Genomic DNA, 22,713 nt, shown 5'->3' on the forward strand with positions numbered 1-22,713 from the left:
CTTCAGTCTATTCCCTCTCATCCTATTACAGCAAGTCCCTTCCCAGCAATTCTGTAGGCCCGATTCAAGTAATGCAAGGCCACTATAGTTTGTCCCTGGAGCCTTTTTTTCTGCCAGCTGTTAATAGCTGATGAATTAGAATTTAGTGATGTGCTGCACGATGTGTTGTCATAGAATCATAGAATCAACCAGGCTGGAAGAGACCTCCAAGATCATCCAGTCCAACCTAGCACCCAGCCCTATCCAGTCAACTAGACCATGGCACTAAGTGCCTCATCCAGGCTTTGCTTGGACACCTCCAGGGACAGTGACTCCACCACCTCCCTGGGCAGCCCATTCCAATGCCAATCACTCTCTCTAGCAAGAACTTCCTCCTCACATCCAGCCTATACTTTCCCCAGCACAACTTGAGACTGTGTCCCCTTGTGCTGTTGCTGGTTGCCTGGGAGAAGAGACCAACCCCCACCTGTCTACGACCTCCCTTCAAGTAGTTGTAGACAGCAGTGAGGTCTGCCCTGAGCCTCCTCTTCTCCAGGCTGCACACCCCCAGCTCCCTCAGCCTCTCCTCATAGGGTTTGTGTTCCAGGCCTTTCATTAGCTTTGTTGCCCTTCTCTGGACACGTTCCAGCACCTCAACATCTCTCTTGAATTGAGGGGCCCAGAACTGGACACAGTACTCAAGGTATGGCCTGACCAGTGTTGAGTACAGAGGCAGAATAACCTCCCTTGTCCTACTGGCCACACTGTTCCTGATACAGGCCAGGATGCCATTGGCTCTCTTGGCTACCTGGGCACACTGCTGCCTCATCTTCAGCTAGTATATACCCATACTCCCCGTAAAGAATAGAAGTCCACTTGACTTTCTGTACTGACAAAGAGAGAACAGTGGTGATTTAAAGCATCCTTTTCTTCTGCAAATGCAGATTACACACTGGTAGTCTTGCAATACATAAAAGTGATTACAGTCATCAGCATAGAAGCCTTGTGTGGAGAAAATGGAATGTTTAATTTTGAAATTTCACCGGGGACTGTTTCTGTGTTTTATATTCTGATTGCCTGTTCAAAATAACCCACATTTAAGTAATTGCAGAGGGAACTGAGCAGAACAAAGACTAGATGGAGATAATACTGCATGAGAGACAATTTTTTCTTTTTTTTCTATTTATATGCATGTTTTAGATTGTAACCCACTAAGCAAAAAATAAGTGATTGTCAGGGCCTGTTACCTTCGTCTCAGACTCCATTCATAACCAGACTGCAAGCTCTGGCAAGAGGAAATCTGCAGAGTGCTGGGGATAAGAATTTTTGGAACTAAGGAAAAAAAAACTGTTAGCTCTTATCTGCAAGCCCTGGGTGCATTTCATCTTGTGTCCAACACCATCATTTTTTATGCTGTAGTCAATTTTGGAATATACTAATTCCAGTAATTATATATGTTGCTTTGCTTTGTTCTTTTGATTTGGACATTGATCATGTGTTGTCTTCTCAGTGGAGGTGACCACAGAACTGAAGATATGAGGACAAACCCCATGTTCTAGTTTGAGGCTAGCTAGAATATTTTAATGAGAATAGTTAGATTACAGGCTGTGAAAAGGAAACAGTGGTGATGGCTACTTCACTCGTAGTCTTGCTGAGACGGATTAAAAGCAAGAAAATAAACATAGATGATGCAGTGGGTCTCTGTCACAGCTGGTGCCCCTACTTTTCTCCCTGGCCTGGCCTCCAAACTCACCTTGCATATAAGGCAAAATCTGGAATAAGGTAGAGAGGTGGAAAGAGGGTGGAAGAGTGGTTGGGAGCCCCTCCTGGGGACTCTGTTTTCTGGGAGGGCTGTTTTCATAGAATCACAGAATAGAATCTATGGGCTGTTGTGTTTCTGTACCACTTGTAATTTGTGTATTTCTGTATATAGCTGTGTATATTGTAAATATCTGCTTGTGTATTGTGCTAACCTGTAAATATAAAGCTTCAGTCCTTAATTTCCAGCTGGCTGAGACTAGTCTGGGTGCTTTCATAAGAGTGAGGGGGCAGGTAACACCCAAACCATCACACCCTGGAGTGATTTTACAGAAACTTGAATTGAGAGGAAATGCTTAGCTCAGGAGGGGGGAAAAGGGGTAAGTTCATCCTCATCTGAAATTTTAGGCAGGGTAAGAAGGATGTAAAAGATGTAGAAAAGTGTCTCTCCTTTCCAAATACAAAATTCTGTAGTCAAGGGTAGGTTACAATTTCTGCCCTGTGACTGAAACCTTTAGGGTGATTCTTGATAATCAGAGTTCAAATCAATACATGGGAAGTAAGAGTTGGAAAAACAAATCATGGTTTGTCAATTTTAGCCTTTAACTGCCCAATATTTGTGATCTTTTTGTTTCTTTGGCTGTACTGTATTTCTTGATTTCTGATTGATTATTATTACAAGAGAACTAATCTGTGATTTGAAGATGGGCAGGTAACTGATGCTTTTCTGCAGCTTTATATGAAAGCAGTTATCAAAGTGCTAAAGAAATTCCCAGGTTCCAAACTGACTTATTGCTGCAATAATTCCTGCTGAAATTTCCCATAAACTTAAAAAAAAATGTCCCTGGACTGCTACCAACAAGCATCTCACAGTCCATTTACAGCTGTTTTCAGCATACTAAAAAATTGTAGGTACTTATGAAATGCTTTAAGAGGACCCTTTTGAAAGCTCAACAAGGGCAAGGGTAGAGTCCTGCACCTGGGAAGGAATAACCCCGTGCACCAGTACAGGTTAGGGTTAAGCTGCTAGAAGGCAGGGAGTGCTGGTGGACTGCAGGTTCACCGTGAGCCAGCAACATGCCCTTGTGGCCAAGAAGGCCAGCGATCTCCTGGAGTGGCCAGCAGGTCAAGGGACATTCTCCTCCACTTCTACTCTGCTGTGCTGAAACTACACCTGAAGTATTGTCCAGTTTTGGTCTTCCCAGTTCAATAGAGACAAGGAACTACTGGAGAGACTGTGAAGATACTGAGGGGACTGTGGAGCATCTTTCTGAGGAGGAAATGCTGAGAGACTTGGGGCTATTTAGCCTGAGAAAGAGCATACAGAGGGGATGTTCATAATGTTCATCAATATCTAAAGGGTTAGGGGCAATAGGATGGGGCCAGACACTTTCTGGTGATGCCTGGCAATGGGCACAAACTAGAATCCTTGAGGTTCCATCAGAACACGAGGAAAAGCAATTTCTCTCTGATGTTGCCAGAGCCCTGGACCAGGCTGTCGAGAGAAGTCTCCCTCTCTGGAGAGATTCCCAACTGACTTGGACATTATCTTTGCAAAGAAACATAGAATGCACTGAATTGGAAGGGACCTCTGGAGATCATCTAGTCCAACCCCCTTGCAATAAGCAAGGGCATCCTCAATTCTGTGTAAACATTTAAAACTGGTGAAACATAACTGCAGAAGTGACAGAACAAGAGAACAGTCTCAAACTGCACCAGGGCAACTTTAAGCTGGATGTTAGGAAGTTCTTCTTAGAGTGATTGGCATTGGAATGGGCTGCTTGGGGAGGTGATGGAGTAACCATCCCTGGAGATGTTTAAGAGGAGGCTGGATGAGGCACTTAGTGCCATGGTTTAGTTAATTAGAAGGGTTAGGTGATAGATTGGACTTAGTGATCCTAGAGGTCTTTTCCAACCTGGTTAGTTCTGTGATCCTGTGAATGCCCCTGGGAGCCTGCAAATGGTGACCCTGCTTTAGAAGAAGGGGCTGGACTAGATGATCTCCAAAGGTCCTTTTCAATCCCTACCATGCTGGGATTCTGTGAATGTAACAGAAGATTGAGAAACCTGTAGAAATAGTTCAAGCTGGTTCCAAAATAGCTTCTCAAATCTGCTTCGAAATTCTGGCCCTAAAATGAGCTACTGTTCTCAAATGATATCCCCAAATGCTATTTCTTTTCTCCCCTCTTCATCCAGTATGCCTGCTCTCCTTCTAAAGGGCACATTTTTCTCCTTCTAGTGTATATGGCAGTTCTGTTTTTTTTTAATCCTTTGGTTTGGTGGTATCAAAAGTGCTGTAGACAAGGTTGGACTGGCAAATTTTCCTGGGTGGGTTATAACAGAAATTATTTCTGTGCTGTGCCATGGCCTTTGGTGCAGTTCTTTTACTTACCACAATAGATGGAAGAGAAAAAAAAATCTGATTCACACTTGATGCATTTTAGCCAGAAGAGGGAGCCAAGGTAAACCCAATGGCAACTGCAGAGCATCTCTCCATTGATAACAAATAATGTTTACACAGGAAAGTGTTTTATTGCCTGTACTGAGTTCTATATAACTTTTAAGGGGAAAAGTTGTGATATCATAGAAATTTCTCTTCTAATTTAGTTACTTTGTTCCAACAGAGGCCAATACCAGATTGTTCGGATGAAGAAATGACAGGCTCATTTGAGCTAACATCTGAAAGCTATAAATAGGGAAGCTGTGAAGCAGGAGTTGGGGTACACCCGCCTGAACATGAGCCAGCAGTGTGCCCAGGTGGCCAAGAGAGCCAATGGCATCCTGGCCCACATCAGGAATGGTGTGGTCAGCAGGAGCAGGGAGGTCATTCTGCCCCTGTACTCTGCACTGGTTAGACCTCACCTTGAGTACTGTGTTCAGTTCTGGGCCCCCCAGTTTAGAAGGGACACTGAGATGCTTGAGCGTGTCCAGAGAAGGGCAACGAGGCTGGGGAGAGGCCTTGAGCACAGCCCTACGAGGAGAGGCTGAGGGAGCTGGGATTGGTTAGCCTGGAGAAGAGGAGGCTCAGGGGTGACCTTATTGCTGTCTACAACTACCTGAGGGGTGGTTGTGGCCAGGAGGAGGTTGCTCTCTTCTCTCAGGCAGCCAACACCAGAACAAGAGGACACAGCCTCAGGCTGTGCCAGGGGAGATTTAGGCTGGAGGTGAAGAGAAAGTTCTTCACTGAGAGAGTCATTGGACACTGGAATGGGCTGCCCGGGGAGGTGGTGGAGTCGCCGTCCCTGGGGCGGTTCAAGGCAGGATTGGACGTGGCACTTGGTGCCATGGTCTAGCTTTGAGCTCTGTGGTAAAGGGTTGGACTTGATGATCTATGAGGTCTCTTCCAACCTTGGTGATACTGGGATACTGTAGCAATGGTTTTAGTGCAAATGGAAACTTTTTTTGATAGGATACTATGGAAAACGTTAAGCATTTCACTTATAATTAAGGACTGCAGCTCCAAGGCAGTATTTGTAATCAGAAAAAAGACCCTGATTTTTGTAGCTTCACAGTGTGTAGACCCTAAAAATGTAAAACTTTTTGTTCTAGATAATGAAAGTGTAGATTTTATTGCTTTATGCTTTGGAGCCTGTGTAAATATTAACCTAAATATTTGTTAACAAATTTTTTTAACATGATGTCTAGATTTGAGCTAGAGCATAACCAATTCTGTTCAGTGATTGGACTTGTCAGCACAGTCTCTGCTCAATGATGGCACTTTCTGAAGTTCACAGCATGTTTTCACAGAAGTGGCTGCTTTTAGCAGTGGCAACACTGATGGTGTTAGAGTTACTGCCAAAGGCTGGGCTGCAGAAAGGCTCTTGCTTAGACTTGCTCCTGTACAGACCAAGGACACTGCACGTTGCAGTGCAGTAATTCAGAGGTGGCACCTGTGGGGAGGAGTGGATGAGTGGCGCTAAATTGACCAACAAGAGAGATGAATTTATTCCTGAAGCTGCAGTTTGGCTGAGTGGTAGGAATAGAAGGGCTGGCTAGCTTAGGTAGGGCTAGCTTCATTCTCCATGATCTCTTCTCGAGTTGTGGTCATTATATTATTCAATAAGTTCTGCTGTATAAATCATACTATAATAAGTAGAGCCTCACTGATCTGAGGATCTGGTTTATATTCTCTGTTGAAAATTTGACAGCAAATGCTATCAGAAGGTCTGAGAGAGGTTCATAGTAGTCCATGGTCTAGAGAGCTTTGAAGCCTGTAGTGCATCTTTCAAACTTTGTCTGTCTTTGTCTCATCCAGCTAAAAAACCAAATCCATCAATGCTTTTCAGAATCAAGGAGTTAAATCTGTTCAGAGCAATATTTAAATTGCACTCTAGTGGGGAAAAAAGTGATCAAAATACCTATATCAATGTCTCAATTTATGGCTACAGGAAATTTCTGATGAAAGTGATGACAGATCATATTCAATGCAATATAATAATGCATTTTATTTTAGTCTGCACTGGAAAAGTATCATAGAATAATTCAGGTTGGAAAAGACCTCCAAGCTCCTCAGATCCAACCATTTTCAGGGGTGGTTTCATTGCTATCTACAACTACCTGAATGGAGGCTTTAGCTAGGTGGGGCTTGGTCTTTTCTGCCAGGCAACCAGCAACAGAACAAGGGGACACAAGGGGAAGTATAGGCTGGATGTCAGAAGGAAGTTCTTGCTAGAGAGAGTGATTGGCATTGGAGTGGACTGCTCAGGGAGGTGGTCGAGTTGCTGTCTCTGGAGGTGTTCAGAAAAAGCCTGGATGAGGCACTTAGTGCCATGGTCTAGTTGATTGGCTAGGGCTGGGTGCTAGCTTGGACTGGCTGATCTTGGAGGTCTCTTCCAACCTGGTTGATTCTATGAATAAACCAGCACTGACAAGTCCACCAGTAAAGCATGTGCCAGTGTTTTATGCAAGACTGAGGAATGCTTTTTTTCCTTTCCATTTACTCAGATATATACTTGAGAAGAACTAGCATCAAAAAGGAATGACTGTAGGTGATTCTTCATTTTATTCAAGCTTTGACTTCCCTGGCTTTATGTGTATAGTAATATGCACTTAGCACAGTTCAATCACTCTAATAGTGACATTGGTATATCAGTTTAAAGCTGCTCATATTGACATAGAAATATCAGTGAATGTAAAGAAGGGAGTAAATATTAATACAACTGTAAGGTTTCTTGTTTGTTTTTTTTTTCCTCAGTACAACCCTGTTCATAAATGTGCTGGAGTTGGTAGGAGCTCAGGAAGCCTCTATGGAGAACACTGAAGTGCTTGGGTAAAGGAGGGTGCTTCCTTGCTGCTTCCTATCTTTTGGGGTCTTCTCTAAAGCTGGCCTTTGACAGCCTAGGCCAACTGATATGGGTTTGTGCCTATGTCATAGTGGCCTTGCCCTGTCCCATGTGCCCATGTGTAGATAACTGAGTGTCGATCTGAATTAGACTGTTTCCATGTCTCAGTTTCTTCTGTTTTCCTGGGTTACCCCTCACCTAGATCCACCTCCCAGCCTGGCTCAGTGCACCACTGCATGGGCACATATGACTGGTTTGGCAGGATGAAGAGGCTGGCAGGTTAGAGAGCTGGAGTGTGACTGAATATATATACTTCAGTGGTTCTTGTGTGTATTTTATTGCCACATCTGATATAATCTGCTAAAATAGAATTTTTGCTTCAAGCAGGCATCAGCATTTCAGGAGCAGAACAATGGTCAGGAAAAGTACTTGTGTGTTGGTTGATATAAATGCTGGATTTCAAAGGCAGTGTGCAGATTCTGTTCCTTACAGCTGTCTGAGGAACCTGTTTTAAGCTGGGGGATAGTGGGAGGAATGGAGGAGAAAAGAAAGGAGGGAGCTTCATGTCCTAAAATACTGCTAGTGGAGAAAAAAATGGCCAATACGTCTTCTGGTGCATAAGTACCATGCATTTTAGTCCACAGAGGGAAATCTCTGTGCCCTGAAGGGTATTTCTGGTTTACTGAAGATAGTTTCTTCAGTCAGTAGCCAGAGAAATGAGCTACTTGTATAGGGTAATTCAGAGCATGAACCTGGTTTAGTCACTTTAGGCTCCTATGAGAAGAAGCCTGTGTCTGTCTGTTGACCACCTAGTGAGTGTAAGACAATTAATCCTGGCTGATGCTGGCCTCTGTGAATATCCCCTGGCTTTCAAACTTGCATGCTGGATGACTGATGTGCCCTGCTGACAGTAAATTAGTTACAGGGTAGGTATCATCTGCTTCTTCCAACCAGTACAGAAATAATGCCAGCAGTATAAAGGGGTTTAATCCTCGAGGTGAGCACTTGAATGCAGAATCTGTTATTTAAGTGTAATATCTCATTTTGTCAAGCTGCTGCCTTTTGATTAGTAAAGGCATTTTTCTGAGACAGATGGGTAATCATTCAGTATTTCTTTTTTTCCTGTTTTATTTTGTATTTCTCTGCACAGCACTAAGGAGATTAACTTCTCAGTCTGCCAGCCAAGTCTTCTCCTGACTAACAATTCAAAGTTTGTTTTGTTTTGTTTTTTTCCAATTCACTCAGTCCATTTCTGCTAGTTTGTGTGCTCTCTGAACTCAAACTTCTGCTTGCCTTGTGTCTGTATGAAAAGTGCTACATGCTAGTCTTAATTACACCAACCATTTGTAGGCTAGCAGAGGTTCACTTGAACTTTTTTAGAGCACTTCAGTGCTCTGGAGGTATCAAACTGCAATTAAAACAACTTCTGTGGACATCTGCAAGTTGCGAAGGTTACACGCTGTTCGTGGCATCTGCTGAGTGAGAGCTAGTTACGTTAGGAGGCTTAATGGAAGAAAATCTCAATGTGTGGTGGATTTTTTACCCTCTGTGTGTGTGCTGGTTGACTGTGGGAAGGCGGGGGAGGAGTAAAGTGCAGTAGAAACACTTTCACAATTAGCTCTCCCTACCCTCCAGACTTAACAAAGTTGTGGTTTGTACAGCTGGAAAGGTTTCCAAGAGAAATTCTCTTTAGAGTGTACAACTAGCTACTTGTCTCCCCAGTACACAGCCTTCAGTGATGTGGTTTAGCAAGAGTGGTTTATTAGTCTTCCTGAGAGGATTTAAGTTTGCACTAGTGTGTGTGTCTGGGATCCCCTGGCCAGAAATGTGTGGGGTGTGCAGGAAAAAAATCCTCCACCTGCAATAGATGTGGTTGAGAGCAGCCACTGCAAAATGAGCAAGTCTGTTGCATCCCAAATACAGCCTGTCCCTGCACTTTGAGATTTACCTGGAAACCCCAAACCAAGACTATGAATCCTTAAATGCCCCATAGACAAAATTCTTCTACATATGAATGTGCTGTGTGTGGGCAAACACAGGAAAATGGTGATCCTTAAATGAACAAACCATACTCAAGATGACTCAAAACATAAGCAGTGTAAGATCTGAGTAAACTGGAATGTTAGGACTGGTGGCTTTGTTTTTGTTGGTGTTTTTTGGTGTGGGCTTCTGTTTGTTTTCTGTTGGGGAAGCTTTTTTTGCTGGCTTTTTTGAAATTCACTAGATTGCAGCTTTTAAAAGCTGTTGGGTTTTTTGGCATTTCCTTTACATCATTCAACTACTCCAAAAAGTTGAAATTGTGATATGTGTTGGAGTTTTGTGGATGTAATTTAGATACTGTACAGTGAAATTTGTTCTACATGATAACTTTCAATGTAGCAGGATAAGGAAAAAGATGTTTCCTTTAAAAATAAGTATTTTCCTGTAGCTATTCATAGTATTTGAATGTACAGTACAGAAATAAACCAAATTTTAGTGTTTTAGTATTTCTGTTGTGGTGATTTATTTCTGTGTTTATCAAATTTATGTAAAATCACAATTTTTACATCTATTTTTCATGGTGCAGACTTCACAGGTAAGCTTTCATTTAAATCAATAAAGCTTCACTCTCTGCTTGATGCAAAACACTGGTGTCTGTGGTTTTGTTGCAGTTGTTCTCCAACGTTAAGGATGGGGAAGGCTTACAGCTGTTTGAGCGAGGTCATCGCACTGCACACAAGCAAGAGTGTCACACTATGGAGGCAGTGAGGCTGGTGGAGTTCAACCTGAAGGAAGTGCTCAGGAAGCTCATGACTCACCTCTTTGGTGATGGTAAGTCCTTGCACCTCTCTTGCTGGTCTGCTGATGACTGCAGGCATTTGGACTTTGGAGAAATATTTTGCATAATATAACTAGAGAGGCTGAGGGAGCTGGGATTATTTAGCCTGGAGAAGAAGAGGCTCAGGGGTGACCTTATTGCTGTCTACAACTACCTGAGGGGAGGTTGTAGCCAGGAGGAGGTTGCTCTCTTCTCTCAGGTGGCCAGCACCAGAACGAGAGGACACAGCCTCAGGCTGTGCCAGGGGAAATTTAGGCTGGAGGTGAGGAGAAAGTTCTTCCCTGAGAGAGTCATTGGACACTGGAATGGGCTGCCCGGGGAGGTGGTGGAGTTGCTGTCCCTGGAGCTGTTCAAGGCAGGATTGGACGTGGCACTTAGTGCCATGGTCTAGCCTTGAGCTCTGTGGTAAAGAGTTGGACTTGATGATCTATGAGGTCTCTTCCAACCTTGGTGATACTGTGATACTTTGTGACACCAGGAGGCTTAGGGATAATGGTGACAGTAGTCACATGGAAGCATCCATGTGGCTGTTTTTCTAGGGAGAGTTGTAGTCATCTTAGAAGGCTTCATTAAGAATCTTTGCTATTACATTTTTTATTTGCATTTGGTCAGAGTTCCATCCCAGTGTCTTTTAGTGGCTGAATAACTGGCTACTGATTGACCTTTCAGGTGTAATTGGTATTTTACATTTTATCACTCTTTAATACTTAATACTTTTAATACCTTATAAAATTATTGAGCAGAGCCCAACAGGCCACACAGTCTTCTCTGGGTTTTCCTAAATACTGACAGACACAACACTGTGGAATCATCAGATTTTTGTGAAGCAGCATGTCAGGGTAACACAGTGGGCATGAGTGCAGGTAGAGATGTGGGCCAAACCCAACTACAGTTGCTCATCTGGAAGAAATCTGGTTTCTTCTTACAGGTAATTAGTGGTAGAACAAGAGGGAATGGCCGCAAACTGTGACTGGGTAGGTTTAGACTGGATATTAGGAAGCATTTTCTTCACAGAAAGTGTGGTCAGGCATTGGAATGAGCTGCTCAGGGAGGTGGTTCAGTCACCAACCCTGGATGTTTAGAGGTCGTTTGGGTGTGGTGCCTGGGGATACAGTTTAGGGGTGAACCTTGTAGAGTAGGGATACCATTTGGATTTGCTGATCCTAAGGATCTTTTCCAACCTGAATGTTTCTGTGATTCTGTGAAAGTATGTGTTAGAGTTCATCTTGCAAGGAGAGACAGCTCCAGCTTCAGCACAAAGGTGTGTGGGACCACTTCTGCTTCATACTTGTGGACATCCCAGGTCTGCAGTGGGATGGAATGTAGCTGCAGCATTGCATCTGGGGCTGCGTCAGAGCTCAGTGGTGCTGGAGTGTGTGTAGGACAGCAGTCACACTTTGTATTAGCAGCATGCAGCTTGATAGGAAAAGCAATGGAATGGTTTAGGTTGAAAAAGACCTTTCAAATCATCAAGTCCAATCACTAACCTAGCACTGCTAGGTCACCACTAATCCATGTCCCTCAGCAGCATATCTACAGCACTTCTAGATCCCTTCAAGGACTGGAGCTCTACCACTGCCCTGAGCAGCCTTTTACAGGGCTTGACAGCCCTTTCTGGGAAGAAATTATTCCTCGTGTTCAACCTCCCCTGGTGCAACTTGAGGTCGTTTGCTCTTGTCCTATTGCTAGTTACTTGGGAGAAGAGACCAACCCCTATCTCACCACAGTCTCCTTTCATTAAGTTGTAGAGAGTGAGAAGGTGTCTCTTTAGCCTCTTTTTCTACAGGCCAAACAACTCTAGTCCCCTCAGCTGCTCCTTAGAAGATTTTTTGCTCTAGACCCTTCACCAGCTTCATTGCCAGCATCTCAGGGTAGATGTGTTCATGTGCTTCTTTGCTGCGCACACACTCAGAGTGCCCTTAGTGTATTGCTTCTGCAAATGAATTAAATCCTGCAGCTGAAAGGATTTCCTAAGCTTGGAGTGAGTTGAAAAACTGGAATGAGGAAGGGTGATCAATGTCCATATACAGGAAGGAAATATCCTTTCCTTGGAAATACCTGCTTTCAGTTTCAGGAGTTAGATTTATAAATGGCCTGGTCTAAAATTGCACATTAATGCTATTTCCTAGCAAGGATGTTTCTCTTCTGGATGGATTCATTTTTCTGTTGGGGAAATTTGGGGGTTGCTGGCTACTTTGAAAACACTTTTAAGATGGCCACTGAATTTAGAGCAGGAGTTCCAAGAATGGATGGCTAATAGCAGCAAGTAGATGCTATGTTTGACTGCTTCAATATTTGTCTGAAATTCTCAAGCTGAACTTACAACAAGGATGACTTTTTACCAGTGTCCCAGTTTAGGGCCATGAGCTACCTGGGGCTGGAGGACAGAAATGACACTTATTCCTTTTGAAGAGTAAGAATGAAGATACTGCAGACAAATTGGAAGTTTAAAGGGAGGTTCTATTTACTGGTGCATATATGCAAAAGGCAACCAGGTAGAATGAATACACAGAATCATAGAATCATCTATCATTCTACAATGATTTAATTACCACAGAAGTATAGAATCTTAGAATCAACCAGGTTGGAAGAGAGACCTCCAAGATCATCCAGTCCAACCTAGCACCCAGCCCCATTCCAGAGACATCTACTACCTTTCACACAACCTGTGTCGGTGTCTCACCACTCTGTGTGAAACATTTCTTCCTTGTATCTAGGCTAGATCTCCCATCTTTTAGTTTAAATCCATCACCCCCTGTCCTGTCACAACACACTGTGCTGAGAAGACTGTCTTTATATTTCTGTCTGCTCCATTACGTACTGAAAGGCCATAAGAAGGTTTCCCTGGGGCCTTCTCCAGGCTGAACATCTCCAGCTCTCTCAAATTGTCCTCCCAGAAAAGGGTTTCGCCCTGGGATTATTTCTATGGCCTCCTCCAGATCCATTCCAAGAGGCCCATGTGTCTCCTTTGCTGAGGACTCCAGAGCTGGACACGGTGAGGTCTCAACGAGTGAGGTGCACTTTAAGCTTCAGTATGTTAGCTATTACAAGAACTTCTACAGTTCACAGGCTACCTAGGAAGACATTAAAGAGATATTCTTAAATGGCTGTAAATCTGCAGGCTAGAAGAAAGCGCTGCCTTCTTACCGTGAGGATTTTTTATGTCTGTGGCCCAGATATTTTTCCTGAAATACAAAAAGATACAGAGAGTGATTTAAATAGAATTATGTCTTTTGATTTTTATGTTTTTCCCAGTCATGGAAATGTGAAGTTCTCTCATGTTCACCTCTTTGACCTCCTAGTAAGCTGTCAGTGCAAACTGGAAATCAATATTCAAAGAAGCAAACCATGCTGGGTGCTGGACATGTGCTGTGGGTGCAGTGCAAGTAACCGGGGGCTGGAAGTGTGATGGTTTGGGTGTTACCTGCTCCCCTCCACTTTGGAAATCACCCAGACTAGACTCAGCTGGCTCTGGAAATTCAGTGAAGCTTATTTACAGCTTAGCAGAATAGACAAGCTGATATTTACAGTATATAGTTTTACACAGAAATATACAAGGTAAAAGGTAATACAGAAACACAACAGCCCTCCCAGAAACCTGAGTCCCCAGGAGGGGCTTCCAAACACCCTTCCACCTTCCCCCTACCCCTCTCAACCTTATCCCAGTCCCAAGGAAGAATGGAGGTTCAGGCAGGGGGTTAGGAAGCAAAGTGGATCAGGGAAGAAAAACAGAGGGTGAGGTTAGAGGGAGAGATGCATCTCAGAGCTCCCCAGCAGGAGAAGCAAGACTCCCTTATACATCTCAGCAAGCCTATGAGTGAGGTAGACATCAGTCTTGTTTTCCTTCCACAGCTGTAATCTAACTCTTCTCACTAAAACATTCTAGCTAGGCCCGAACTAGCACAACAATTAAATTTATCTTTTGACAGCTGCCACCTTTTCGTTTTAATCTCCACTTTACAGCGTATTTCTGATTGCTTTTGTGTCTCAACTGGCTGTGGTTTTAACTTCAAATTTCAATGCATTTTAAAATCTCTTGGAAAGTTTGATTTTTTTTTTTCCTCTTACTGTGAATGCTCTGTAAGGTCTCATTTTCTGTTAAAAGTAAAAATTTCATTCCTTTTCCGCTTCACATCAGCTGTGTTCTTTACAGCCTGCACTGTCAGCAGAATATTGCAGTGAAGTTGCTCATCTTTCCTAGCAGGATCACAGCTGCAGTAAGCTACGGAAAGATTGCATTGTCATACAGTCAGCTGTATTTCACAGGCAGATTGTTTGGATTGAAGATTAAATCCTAGAATTTAGTTCCAACCTCCCTGCCATGGGCAAGGGCACCTCTCACTAGACCAGGTTGCTCAAAGCATCATCCAGCCTGGTATGAAATATTTTCAGGGATGAGACATCCACAACTGCTCTGGGAAACACTTCCAGTGTCTCACCACCCTCATAGTAAGGAACTTCTTTCTAATGTTTAATTTAATTCTATCTTGCTCTAGTTTAAAACCATTTGCCCTATCATCACAAGCCCTTATAAGAAGTCTTTCGTCATCTCTCCTGTAGGTTCCCTTCAGGTAGTGCAAGGCTGCTGTCTCCCCAGAGCCTTCTCTTCTCCAGACTGAACAGACCCAACTCCCTCATGCTGTCTTCATAGGACAGGTGCTCCAGCCTTCTGGTCATTTTTGTGACCCTCCTTTGGTCCTGCTCCAAGAGATCCATGCCATTCTTGTGTTGGGCGCTCCACAACTGGACTCTAGGTGAGGGATCACCAGAGCAGAGTACAGTGGCAGAATCACTTCTCCTGACCTTCTGGCCACTCATCTTTTGATGCAGCCCAGAACACTGCTGTTTTTTGGCCTGCCAGTGCACATTGCTGGCTCATGTCAAGTGCCTCATCAAGCAGCACCCTCAAGTCCTTCGCTGCAGGGCTGCTCTCTATCCACTCATCATCCAGCCTATGTTTATAATTGCTCCAATCCAGGTGCAGGGCCTTACACTTTCCCTCATTGAATTTCACGAGGTTGCCATGGGCCCACCTCTCCATCCTGTCAAGATCCCTCTGAATGGCATCCCTGCCCTCCAGTGTGTCAGCTGCCACCACACAGCTTGGTTTTGTCAGCAAACTTGCTGTGGGCACACTCTATCCCACTGTCAGTATTGCCCACCAGGATGTTAAACATCACCTTCCCAGTACTGATCTCTGTGGGGATTCCACTCATCACAGGTCTCTATTTGGACATTGAGTCACTGATCACAACTCTTTGAGAGCAGCCGTCTAGCCAATTCCTTATCTACCCAATGGTCCATCCTTCCAATTCAGAGACAAATGCAAGTTTATTTTGTATTAACTATTGTAGTCTGGAGTCCTGCACTTGCATAGCTGTGCTTCTGCAGTGCTGCACTGAAAATTTACCAACTCAAAGCGATGATGGAATGAGGATGTCTACAGCAAGGTCATGGCAGTGACCTGTCTTGTTGTTTGTGTTGCTTCATTTTAGGTTAGCTTTTGTAATGTTTAATGTGAAAGTTTTGGTTTATGTGGCTCATCACTCACTATCTGGATACCCAGTGTTGCCTGTACATGGCAGTAAGCAGGAGAGAATCATTGAATGGTTTGGGTTGGAAGACACCTTGAAAGATCACCTAGTCCAACCTCCCTATTGTGAGCAAGAACATCTTAACTGGATCAGGTTGCTCAGAACTCCAAACAACCTGCTCTGGAATGTTTCCAGGGATGAGGCATCTACCACCTCTCTGGGCAACCTGGGCCAATGATTCATCATTCTCATTAGCAAAAAAGTATAACAGAAAGTGCTTAAAAGTCTCTGTGTCGTCATGAAGTAGGTAAAAGACTTTACAAAAGTCTGCAGCTGTGTATATTCCCAAGGTTTGTCTTGTTGTTTCTTCCTGGCTTTGCCAACAGGAAGATGGGTATTAGAGGAGGGGTGAAAATCTGGAGCATGCAATCCGTTGCCTTAAATACTTGCCAATGAAAGACAGTTGATTTAATGACAATCTCTAGTGATGTGCCACATCTTGTTTTGTAGTCTACAAGTGATGCTCTTTGAGTTTCTTCCATGAGATTTTGCTACAGGAGAGCTGGAGAGGGACTTTTTACAAAGGCATTTTGTGACAGGATGAGCGGTGCAGCTCTGTGTATACATCTTTGTGTTTCTTTGCGTTAGCATCTATTTTAAGCATTGGTATTTGATCATATACAAAAAGAATAGGTTTGTATTTGAAATAGCTTCTGATTGAAAAAGCACTTGTCTAGCCAACTGATAAAATACTAAGTAAAAATTACTTGGCTTTTCTGTGAGGAGCAGTTAGTCATTTCCTGGTGTAAAGAATAACAACATTAGTGACTTTCCCATGATCTTGGCTCATTTTTGTTCAATGCCAGCTGGTTGCTAGAGGTTGACAGGTGATTGATTTGGTTTCAGAGGATGCTTGAATTGCACAAAGTGTTTTTCATATTAGAAAAGACACAGTCATTTTTTTTCCAGAAGTTTTAAGATGTATTGCCTCGCCAAAGTGCTGTAAAGGAGTTTGTTTGCTATTTATTTTCTCTGGATTGCTGTAATTGGAGTCATTAGTTGAAGGGCAAGTTTTGCAGATGGTTGGAGGGATGGCTTTTGAAGCATACACCCTTCATATTTATTTATTTTTTCAACACTGCTACAGGACTGCAAGTCAGATGGGTAGACTGCTACTTCCCATTTACTCACCCTTCCTTTGAGATGGAGATCAACTTCCAAGGAGAATGGCTGGAGGTTCTTGGCTGCGGGGTCATGGAGCAACAGCTAGTTAACTCAGGTACTGAAACTCCTTTACTTCGTTGACATCTTTATTAGCAAACACTTCCAGAGCAATCAGCTTCAGGTCCCCTTTCTCCCCTGGGGGAGAACACACATCTCTGCTCCTGACAGCCACCACAACTAGTCCTGAGGTGGAACACAGCTCTCGTGTGCTGTGGTTTGAGTGGAGGGATGGAATGAGCGATCTGGAGCCCACAGGCAGAAAGCTTGCCTTTTATTTTGTGCAATAAGGAGGCAAACAGATGTCAGCTTTAAAAGAGAAGCTGACAAATTAAGGTCTGCATTTTTTTGTCTTCCAAGTGATGTCAAGTGCATTCATTGTTATGATTTACAAGAATCATAAGCAAATAGCATCTCCTAATGTTTGGAATATCAGGGTACTCCTGTGTCTCTAAAGTACAGAAAGAAGAATGTGATGTCTTTTCATATTGCAGTTTGTTTGCTGGGTGAATGGTAGGTTGCTTTTGGTTTTGTTTCATTTCTTTTATCCTCAGAATGGTTATTTATGGGGTTGTAAACTGCTTTGAAAGCAACATCATTTATTTTAATTGGAAGTAATACTGAGCAAAGTCACCTGATGATGTTGCTTTCTAAAACTTACATGTAAGTACCAAGGAAGGAGAGTTAAAAATGGTGGGATTTTTCTGGTTATTTTTGCATTGAGAATTTTATGTGCTTGTTTTCATTAGCTGAGAATGAGCAGTGCTTTGTAAGCCCAGGGCAGACTGTGTTTGCTCAGACCTCTGTCACTCACTGTCTGTCAGAGCTGTTTACTACATGGAGGAGCCTTTTGGAAGGGGATCCATTTAATTCTCACAAATGTTATTTCAGGTAGCCAAGTTTCAACTAGTTTTGTAAGCTGTTGTTGTACATTAATGTGCTCTAAGTTCTTTCCATTGTAGTACAAGTCCAGTAACTATAAATAACTCAATTTTGGCCTCAGTTACTTGGCATAAAATGTATTTTTCAAAGTTTGTGTGGATTTAAATGTTGTGACCATTTTCCTTTAAAAGATTAATCCCCTTCCAGAGCTCCTCTGCAGTTCATTAAAGGTTTATGTCAACATTCTTTCTTTGATTGTCGTGTTCATGACATGCTGAATACAATACAGGTTCTGATCAACCACAGAAGTCAAAGACTAATGTTTGGTGTTATTTTTACTACTGTGTGTTATTTCCATGAGATGTAAAACAGTAATACCCAGACTTTATTGAAGAACATCTGTGTTTCTAAGTTGTTCCTTTAATGTGGATGAGAAGAGCTAAACTCTAGCCTCAAAGCAGTTACTGTAGACATGTGTATGTGTGAATGAATGTGCATGGAACCACAAGGGTGTCTACAGCAGTAAAAGTTGGTTTTGCAAGGAGTCTTTTAACCACTTTGTAGAATGTGCTACAAAAACACGTGTGAATAGAAATTCATTGGTGATAGGGGAAAACTGTCATGTCTGTTCAAATGTATTGGTACTCATTATCACCTGCTTTCTTACTCTCCTCTCTGTTTCTTTTGAGCTCTGTGAAGAGTCTCTCTGCATTTTTGGTTTATTCCTGCTTGCTTCTTAACGAACTAGACTTCTGTTTTCTGACATGAATCTCTGCAAAACAGATGTGATAAACCAGATATGAGAGACAACAGATCAAAACTTAACTTTATTGTGTGTGGACTTCCATAGTGCATTATCTCGCCCTTCAAATGTAGCATCCTTAAAAAGTTAAAGCAGATCAGGATTTGCCCAGGGAGGGGCAGCCAGCCTCATTCTTTGTCATTCAGTGGATACTGAAGGTGATCCAGTCTTCCAAACCATTCAGGTTTTCTGTCTTAAAAGCAAGCAAGGTTTCCATTGTCATGATGTGTGGATGAGCAAATAAAATTTGAAATGACTGTAAGTGCCATTTCCACTAAAGCCAGTCCAGCTATTGAATATTTCTTAAAAGCTGTTAACATTCAGCAAAGCCTCTTACTACTAACGAAATAGGAAATATGGTGTTATTTGCTGGGTTTTTTGACAGTGAGAGTTGCTATTTTAAAAGAAAAATGCATGCCCTATGTTCTGTGCTAGTTTGAAGCTAGCTAGAATGTTTTGGTGAGAAGGATTATATCACAGGCTATGAAAGGGAAACAGTGGTGATGTCTACTTCACTCATAGCCTTGCGGAGAGGTGTAAGAACAAGAATCCAAACATAGATAAGGGAGTTGCTCTTTGTCCAAGCTCTGGGCATTTTCTCTCTAACCTCACTTTCCATCTGTCTGATTAATCCACTTGCTTCCTAACCCCCCGGCTGACCCTCTGCTCTTCCTTGGGGCACAAGGCAAAGTCTGGGGTAAGGTAGGGGAGTGGGAGAAGGTGGAAGGGTGGTTGAGAGCGCCTCCTGGGGACTCAGGTTTCTGGGAGGGCTGTTGTGTTTCTGTATTACCTTTTACCTTGTATATTTCTGTGTAAAACTGTATATACTGTAACTATCTGCTGTATATTGTGCTAAGCTGTAAATAATAAGCTTCATTCAAATTTCCAGAGCCAGCTGAGTCTAGTCTGGGTGATTTCCAAAGTGTGGGGGTGTGGGGAACACCCAAACCACCACGGTTCTTAGGTAATTGTTGAGAAAATACACACTACTGCAGAAATGCACTGAATAGAATCATAGAAATATTTTGCTTGGAAAAGACTTCTAAGATCATTGAGTCCAATCGTTACCTAGACTCTGCCAGTGCTGGTGCTAAACCAGTCTCTTAGCACCACGTCTGTGTCAAACGATAATGCACATTCCCTTAAGACTGATGATGCTAATCTAAGAGCAATTATTTGGAATAGTGTGAACAGAGAAGATGACTACTGGAATCTATATTCAATAAGAAGTATAAAATCTAACTTGTACCATTAAGCTTTCCATTTTTGTGTGCTCTGTTTTTCCTTTTAGACTGTACATGAATACATTAATAGGAATGTTATGTGTGAATTCTGATATAAAGAAAAGTCTGGGTTTGCTCTTGTTAAAACTGAGAAAAATGCAGAAGCTTTAAAATATAGTAGCAAATGCTCTCCATTTTAGGTCCATGATGAGGATACAAGGAAATTTTATGGTTCAGTAGAACTAATACCAATTAACAGCATGTAAGATGTGTTAACTTATTTCTGTGCTGCCAAGAGTTTGTTGTCCAAGCAAAACTGGTGTTCACTGGTTGGTGCCCAAGCTCCCAGGTCTGCATGGAGTGAGACGATTCAAAGGTTTGAATACAGGATGTTGCTTACTTGGAAGCTGTGATCACATAGTGTTGCTTAGTACCTGTGAAATTGGAAGCAGTTAGGGTGTGATTCTGTGCTGATTGAAATCAATGACAATGTTCTTGGTGCTCGGTGTTGCAGAATGTGTTAGCTGGGCATGGAAGTGAGAAAATTGGACTAAAGTTTACTCCAGAACCAAGAGACTATAAACCTGAATGGTTTCAAACCAAAATGAAACCCAAACAAACAACGTCCTCCAGAAATCCACAAACAAAAAAGTTATAAAAGAAGTTCTATTTTTTTGGTAAGAATTCTCATGATGTTTTTGAATTATCATAGAATGGTTTGGGTTGGAAGGGACCTCCAAAGGCCATGTAGTGAGCAGGGATATCCTCCACTAGATCAGGTTGCTCAGAGCCTTGTCAAGTTTGACCTTGAGTATTTCCAGGGATGGGGCCTCAGTTACCTTCTTGGGCAACCTCTTCCAGTGTTCCACCACCCTTGTGGTAAGGAACTTGTTCCTAATACCCAATCTAAATAATGTTAAGTGTGGCACACCAGATCAAAATGAAGTCTGGGACTTCTGGTATGATGACTGCTGGAGCTGATTACCATTGATCACTGGCTGGTAATGTGAAACATCCTGGCACACAGCCAGGCTTTCAGCTCTGAGTGGGAGCTCTGGTTGAGCTTTTGTTTCTGGAGACAATGAATCATGAAGGCAGCTACCAGTAAAAGGAGTTGGTAAAGACTTCCCTGCTCTATGTGGATTTTTCTACCTTCCACATCAGAAAGCCACATTATTATTTACAGTATTAAGAAACTAATTTGAATGTAGTAGGAAATGGTGCAGGGATTTGGAAGAATGATTTTCCAGCGTGAAGAGATTCTCTTGGCATTAGCAAAATGAGCAGGCACTGGGCTTTCAGTAAGGCTGTGGAGAGAACTTTGTCAGCACCTTGCATACAACTGTAGTTTTAAAATTACTGAGCAGTTTTGGTCTTCCAGTTGTGTGTAATACCCTGAACTCACAGCAAAGACACTTTTTCTGTTACAGTATTTCTTGTTAATGTTGTGCATACTTGTAATGAAGAAGCATACTGACTTTGAACATCTTCCTGAATGTCGGTGAACGTGGCAAAAGTAGTCTGTCATAACTTCTGCAGATCATTGCTTTTGTATTAGAAGGTAGAAGCTTATTTGTCACAAGCTTGCTCCTTGGTGAAGCCTGATTCTTGAAGTGTAGTTCTTTCCCACTTGGAAACCGTTTTACAGAGCACTTTCAAAACTTACTTCCAAAATTGGCTGCCACCTTCGGCCAAATCCAGGTCTTAAGATATAGAACTTGTTTGGCTTCAGTGCTGCAGCAAATAAATCTTTCTGTACACATTCATTGAAGATCATGAAAACTGCTGACTGAGGGGAAGTAACAGTTCTAAGTTCTTAATCTGTCCACTCCTTTTTGTTTTGGTTTGGTTTTGCTGAAAGGATTATCAGTTTGGACAGTTTCTTGGAGCAGCAGGTTAGTAGTGAACACAAAACCAATATCTTTGTATTATGATATTATTGCAGACACAGGACTTCTTTTGTGGGTTTTTAGATTCATGAATATGTTCTTAAATGAATTATTAGTTATGGGTGAGCTGGGTTCATATATCAAGCAGCAGGGGTTGTTTTGGGGAAGGGGAAATTTAATATCTTCCATCTAGCAGGGTGTTTTTTCCCACTCAGCTCTTGCCTAGTAAATTACATTAAAATGTTGGAGCAGATGGTGCATGTGGCTGAAATAGTATGCAGACCCATGTTCTGTCTGTGCTAACAGCTCTCTGTAGGGACCTTGAAATAGTTAACACTGTATGTGTCTGTATAGATATACAGTATAAGGGTAAATATAATGCATTTAAAATCTATTCCTGAAGCTCTTCAAGGTGAAATTGAAGTTGCAGAAGTATTAGCATCTTGAGCACCTGGAGCCTGCAAAAAACGAGGCAGAAGTGTTGGATGAGTTGATTCTTCACAGAATCACAGAATGGCAGGGGTTAGAGGAGACCTCTGGAGAGTATTTAGTCCAACCTCCCTGATAAAACAGAGTCACCCATAGCAGGTTGCCAGGATCACAATGTCCAGATGGGTTTGGAGTCTCTCCAGAAAAGGAGACTCCACCTCATCTCTGAGCAGCCTTCTCCGGTGCTTTGTCACCCTCAAAGCAAACAAGCTTTTCATTAAGTTCAAGTGAAACCTCCTATGGTCTGGTTTGTGCCCATTGCCCCTTGTCCTGTCAGCGCTCATCACTGAAAAGAGCCCAGCCCCATCCTCATGATCTCCATTCTTTAGTCACTTATATACCTTGAGAAGATCCCCTCTGTCTTCCCTTTTCCAGGCTAAAGAGCCCCAGGTCTCTCAGTCTCTCCTTGTAAGAGAGATGCTCCAGTCCCCTAATCATCTTTATAGTCTCTGCTAGATTCTTTTCAGTATTTTCCTGCCCCTCTGAAAACTGGAGAGGCCAGAGCTGGCCACAGTACCCCAGATGTGAGGTACAGGGTGAGAGGAACAGTGCATCCGAAGCAGTTCCGGATTGCTATGTAAGCTTCACAGCTTCCCATCACAAACCTCTCCAGGGTTAAAGTCTGCTTTTTTGAAAGTAGCTCTCTGTCTCCTCTGTGACACAATACCTTGGTGTCCCTGTGCTTATTCTCTGGAGAGTATTATGAGAGAGCTCTTTTATGGGCTGAACTGGAGTGCACGGGAGGCTGGCTTGGTTTTCCTACAGTCCTTACATACCCCATACCGAGAGGTGCATTGTGAGTGGAGGGGGCTGGTTTTGTGGCTCACGCTGCTGGG

At 42.8% G+C, this 22,713-nt stretch overlaps 1 protein-coding gene across 3 annotated transcripts in view; it reads left to right on the forward strand.

Annotated features, from left to right (window-relative positions):
* The window catches only part of FARS2 (phenylalanyl-tRNA synthetase 2, mitochondrial), a 194,136-nt gene that overhangs the window by 39,619 nt on the left and 131,804 nt on the right, over positions 1 to 22,713 (forward strand). For all 3 annotated transcript variants that reach the window (XM_064161129.1, XM_064161131.1, XM_064161130.1), the window contains exons 4-5: positions 9,671 to 9,830; positions 16,519 to 16,650. In XM_064161129.1, coding sequence (XP_064017199.1) covers positions 9,671 to 9,830; positions 16,519 to 16,650 — 292 coding nt within the window. The remainder of the gene's footprint in view (positions 1 to 9,670; positions 9,831 to 16,518; positions 16,651 to 22,713) is intronic.

Source organism: Pogoniulus pusillus, chromosome 21, assembly GCF_015220805.1.
Source record: "Pogoniulus pusillus isolate bPogPus1 chromosome 21, bPogPus1.pri, whole genome shotgun sequence".
NCBI lineage: Eukaryota > Metazoa > Chordata > Aves > Piciformes > Lybiidae > Pogoniulus > Pogoniulus pusillus.